We start from the raw sequence: 5697 nt of genomic DNA on the forward strand, positions 1-5697 counted from the left end.
ATAAAACATAAAAAAATAAAATCTAAAATGTGTCTTTTAACTCAAAACAGAAAATTTAATGGAATTTAAATAATTCCAATTTGATTGATTTTCTCAACCAAACCATTTTTAATGCATTCTAATTCCTTCAAACTCCTTTTAAATCCGTGAACTAAAACATGCCTTTAATTTGACTTTTTTTTTTTTTTTTTTTTTTTTTGGTTATCCTGCCATCAATATAATATAATCGCAGTGAAAACATTTTTTAATAATTTTTTTGGCGTCAACTCAACAAATAAAAAAAACTCAAATATCGTTATAGTAACGCTTTTTTATAGAGCTTATTTATGACTCTTGTCGAGATTTTTTTTAAAATAACTATGCAAAACGAACTGAGTAGCATTATAATTGTGAAGGAAATAAAAAAACTCTACGTTAGAGCTTGTAAATTCAAGCAACGAAAAGGCTTTGTGAAAAAAAAACTCTAATTAGAGCTTGTAAATTAAGGCACAAATGTCATTATTCCATCAGCTACTTGGTCAGCTTCTATTTTCTATAGAACTCTATAGAACCGAGTCGGGAAGTGTTGACCAGGTCAGAAGCATATTCAGCATGTATCAAACCGAGTCAGCCTTACAGGACAAAACTCTCCAATAAGTTCATACCATGAATGCTCTAACTCATCTTCATATGAATTGTTTTAAATTTCCACATCTACTTATTTCATACAGGCATTCCAAAACATCCACAAAGTACGGGCTCATAGAGCATCAATAAGAATAGGTTGGTTTAAGTTCAGTAAATTAATTATAATACAAAAGAATATATATAATTGACATGTTCTTTTTTTTTTATATATATAAAAAAATACTCTAATGAAAGTAAAAACCAAAATCCATTTGCGATTTTGTTTAATTTACCTAAATATTATTAAGAAAATGTGCAAGAGAAATTGAAGATCTGTAATACGTTTAAATTTACACCTTTATACAATTCCCCTGCTGCTCATAAATTGTGAGAAAAACAAGTGATGATTCATGGAGTTAAGCAACTGATACCGATTTCAATAGTGCATCAATGTACTCCTTCAGCTTTGCTTTTGTAATTGCACCTTCCCTTCTGCTTTGTGGAATTTCTTGCCCATCTTTGAACAAAATCAAAGCAGGCAATCCATACACCTTGTATTCTTGGATTAGCTTTGGATTCGAGTCGTGATCAATCTTTACAACCAATAGTTTATCTTCGTATTCCTGAATTTCAGCAAACATGTTTAGCAAAAATAACTGAAACCCTAACTAATCATCAAAGGTCGAAAAACTAATTGAACAATGTGATTGTAGTATACAATACAGTAGATAAGCTAAAATCCCTAAATTAGGGTTTCTTCGCTCCATATCAACCAAGTAATTCATGATTCGATTTGAGAACACAATTCATGCCAGTAGGGTTTCAGAAAAGGTAAAACGAGAAGCGATGTGAACCTTTGCTATGGATTCAATGGCGGGAGCGATCAATCGACAAGGTCCGCACCAACCGGCAATAAACTCAACAAGAACAGGACGGTCGGATTTCAATACTACCTCCGGGAATTGGCTCTCGTTAATCTCGGTAACTCCACATTTAATCGGCACTTTCACACTCGACGACGAAGATTGAGATGAAGAATTTTGGAACGAGTGAATTAGTTTTCTCTGAGCACCATGATTGCCGAATAAGGGCTTTCGGAAGAACGCCGCCGTACCTGTTGAGCAAGAACCGGTGTAGAATAAGGAATTGGAGGACCGGAGGGGAAGGGGCGGCGGACGGTGGAGAATGGCTGCAGTAGAAGAGGATGATGCCATTAGCGTATCCATGATTGGGTAATGAAATGCTGAGACGTTATCGACGATAAGAGGACTCAGACGAAAGTGAAGATGACATGTACAAGCCACGTTCTCCAATCAATTTAAGTTATAAAAAAAATACTATAAAATATTCTTTGCCACAAAATTACTAGCAAATATTTAAGATAATATTTAAATACCGATTGGATAATATTGCTAAATTATGAAATTTTAATTTTAATAAATATATTGTTGATACAGATTATTCCACTCATATTAATTATTAAAATAATAATTATCATATACTCCTAAATTAATATAAGTATAAAATTACAACAACTTTGAGTAATATTATTCAATTAATCTTACTCACAACTTGACATAGTAATAAAGTTAATATAAAACTAGGGAAGAACTCCATTTTGCGGGAATGGAATGCCAAAGAAGATGGATAAAACGAGAATATTTATAATAATAATATCTGACAATAAATTTATTTTCATTTCTGCTTTACAGGTCCCCTTCGCAAATGGGACACAAGTTCTTCATAGACAACCATTTCTTGATACAATCAATATGAAAACCGTGGCCACGAGCTTTTAACATCAATATCATCCATATTTGTATACTCTTCCTGAAAATTTTAAACCAAATCACAAAATTGAATTCTTATAATGCAAATGACACATGTGGCCTCATCTCGTATTTGATCTGAAGAACAATAAATGGATTTTTGTATGTATTTTGCTTAAAATCTATAACTAAAATATCAAAAATGGATGCCTGAAATGTCTTTAAATCTTAAAGTCTTCCCGATGCTAATTTTGTAACATGTAAAAGTTATCAATGTGTCTAAAAATTCTAACAAAACAATTTAAGAATAACTTCATAAAACTTCCTAAAAGCAAAATTTATTCCATTTCAGACCTTGTTACCATGTGCATGTATGCTTATAACTTCATCTTACTGCTTTTTTGGAAACTGATGAAACCATCTGTTGCAAATAAACAGAGACATATACATTATTTATTCGCAATTTTAGCTTGTGAACTAAACATATTCTGAAGATGATTAGGTAATCTTTAGCATTATTATTTTGAACATAGACAAATATTCACCACAAAGAGCGTTGCAATGAACCCAAACTTCATAATGACTAAAAACAAAATGAGAATATAATGCTACAAAACACAATGCAGTGGAGAAATATACCTTTAAGCGCTGCAAGATTGACGGAATAATCATAGTCTTTAAGATCATCTGCTAAAAAAGTTGTATCAAGCTCAAAATATCCAAGTGGCACACCAGCTCTTTCTGCTCCAGTCAGTTTTTTTTTATGGGATTCGATGAGAGAATCTTAAAGCTTCATTTCTAGGGATTTTCGGTCATTTAGTCCTCTCGAAGCTGTTTTCTTAAAAAGACTTACAAACCCTTTGAATTTGACTAATAAAGTAACAGATACACTGCCATTAGCATGTACATCAAGAATTTCCACAATATTATATTAGAATTTAGGGATTACTGATTTCTAAATTGGGGCAGTATACAACCATTGGTTCTGAATCAGATTGATTATCATCATCAAGATTCACATGGTTGGCATTTTCCATGCTTCCATCTGCTTCCTTGTCAGACACCACACAATATCAAAAACATTTTATTTCTGAATTTAGATTGTTGTTAATAAATATTGTTATTTAATTTTCACCCAATAAACATTACCAATTAATCTAAGTGATAAAGGAAGTTCAGCCTTGAGAAGCTTTGAAGCATGTTTTAGTATATCTTTAATTGATCTTATATAACTCTGCAAAGTTATGGCTCGACTTCTCACCTAAAAACATTTGGCAACCAAACAACATAGAAAATGGAATCTCAAATTTCAATGCTGTCAGATTTTATCAGAACTCGGGAACCAAACAGGCTTACAAAAAAACATCCAAACAATCAAGTCTATAGTTTGGAATAAACTTACCGCATCTTCGAATCAAAGAGCATGTTCACATGAGAAATCTGGATCATTGGTTTCAAAAGGGACCATTCTACCCCCAACATCAAGTGGATCTTCATTATTTACATATTTGTGTTTAGCAAGGACTCTAATATATGCTTCTGATGCACCTCCCTGTGTATAATTAACATAGATTTCAAAATTAGACAGCGATCAAGCTAAACCAAACAAACATGCACTCACTCACAGCAAAGTTGAACTGAATCTGTGAAAATCCTAAGTCAGAGCATGTAAGACACTTGCACAAGCAGTACACATATTTGAACATGTTCTCCAAATAAAACAATGTCAATCAATAATAGATAAAGAGCATGTAAGCATTACTACGAAATTTCCATTGTTTCCAAAATATTTCCAAGATACGTCTTCAAATTGTGATAATATCAAAACAACACAAAACCCTAAATTATGTTCTTAATTTGCTACGCAGATTCCAACCTCACAAGAGTCTATTTGTCTTCTCCGATGGGTTTATCACAATCGATAATGAGAAAAAAACAGAACGAATAGGAGTTCAATTATGGGAACTTACACCTCCAGCCTTGGTTGATTCAATACCATCGGTCATGACACCATCACCGCTTCCACTGTCCATCCTATCCACCCCAAATTCATGGTTTTTTTTTTCAGCAATTAATGAAGAAAAATGAAGAAATAGCTAGAGAATCTCTGTGTAAGAATCGAATTGAAGAAGTTATTTGATTGATCAATAAATGATAACCTAAGAAAGGAAATTCATTACCTGTCGATTACCTATCAGTATCGGTGGAAATCATTAGAACAACACCAACTTATCAGACAGTTATTTGACGAAGTGGAAGTTGTAGTAGATGCAGACAATGGATCGATGGTAACCCTGGTGGCTACTCCGAAATGCGACGGAAGCGCAAGTAAAAGGAAGAAAAAAGGGAGAAGCCGTTTGAGAAATCTATGACAGTGGATATGAGGCAATCGGTGGCTAGTTAACGGTGTTGGAGTCGGTGGTGGTGTGGTGGAGTAATTTAATTGGGGAATGAAACGGTGGAGGACACCATAGTATTGAAGAGAGCATGACACGAATGAAGCAAAAGCGAAGGAGGAAAACACGTATATAATGGACAGTATGTATGATAACACGTGGAAATCTCTATCTCAAATGTATAGAAACCATTAAAAAAAGTCCACCAACAAAAAGAAAAAAATCTGTGACAGAAGAGTACTGTTTATGTGGTAATTCAAAATTAGTATGTATATATAATTTGATTTAATGTTTACATTTAAATTATCAATAACTAGCTTCAAAATTACTTAGATAAAATTGCAAAAATTGTTCCTATGCTATGATATTTTTTGGGTTCTAGTCAAAACCTCGACTTTTTTTTGGTTTCATGGTCCTTTTGAACTAGTTTCATTGTGTTTTTGGTACTTCTGAATAGTGTAATGACCGTAATACCATTGGGGTATTTATTTTCCATTTTTCTTTTATTTCTCTTTAAATCTAATACTAATTTATTTATTTTAATAATTAATAAAATAAGAGGAGGCCCACCTTTTCTCTCTCTCTCTCTCTCTCTCTCTCTCTCTCTCTCTCTCTCTCTCTCTCTCTCTCTCTCTCGGCATTAAGAGCATAATTCCTCTTTTTGTGATCGTAACAAGAAAGAATCACAATTTTGAAGAAAAACCCTAAACCACTTTCGACCACCATTAACAAACTGCTTATGGAAACCACTGAATCGTCGCTCAGCTTCAGCCTCCGACACCATAGCACGTTCGATCCTACCCCCACACATTGTATCATTACAAGTTCACCATCAACAAGTTCATCAAGGATTTGGAGCTTGGTTGACTGATTTCAGGGACAAAACCTTAAGGATTTGGAGCTCCAAAGGGTGGTTACATCAATGA

At 33.5% G+C, this 5697-nt stretch overlaps 1 protein-coding gene and 1 long non-coding RNA gene across 2 annotated transcripts; both read right to left on the reverse strand.

The window, feature by feature from the left end:
* Positions 1-855: 855 nt before the first annotated feature.
* THX (thioredoxin X) lies at positions 856-1904 on the reverse strand. Its single transcript, XM_078983693.1, has 2 exons — positions 1461-1904; positions 856-1229 (listed from the first exon to the last, which is right to left on the reverse strand). The coding sequence occupies exons 1-2, from the start codon at positions 1830-1832 to the stop codon at positions 1023-1025; spliced, it is 579 nt and encodes a 192-aa protein (XP_078839819.1). The 5' UTR covers positions 1833-1904; the 3' UTR covers positions 856-1022.
* A 538-nt stretch (positions 1905-2442) lies between these two features.
* Positions 2443-4687, reverse strand: LOC145035102 (uncharacterized). Its single transcript, XR_013678309.1, has 4 exons — positions 4567-4687; positions 4346-4482; positions 3015-3927; positions 2443-2796 (listed from the first exon to the last, which is right to left on the reverse strand). It is a non-coding gene; the product is annotated as an uncharacterized LOC145035102 (long non-coding RNA).
* Between the last annotated feature and the right edge of the window lie 1010 nt (positions 4688-5697).

This window comes from Lactuca saligna, chromosome 3, assembly GCF_052625555.1.
Source record: "Lactuca saligna cultivar CGN05327 chromosome 3, ASM5262555v1, whole genome shotgun sequence".
Lineage (NCBI taxonomy): Eukaryota > Viridiplantae > Streptophyta > Magnoliopsida > Asterales > Asteraceae > Lactuca > Lactuca saligna.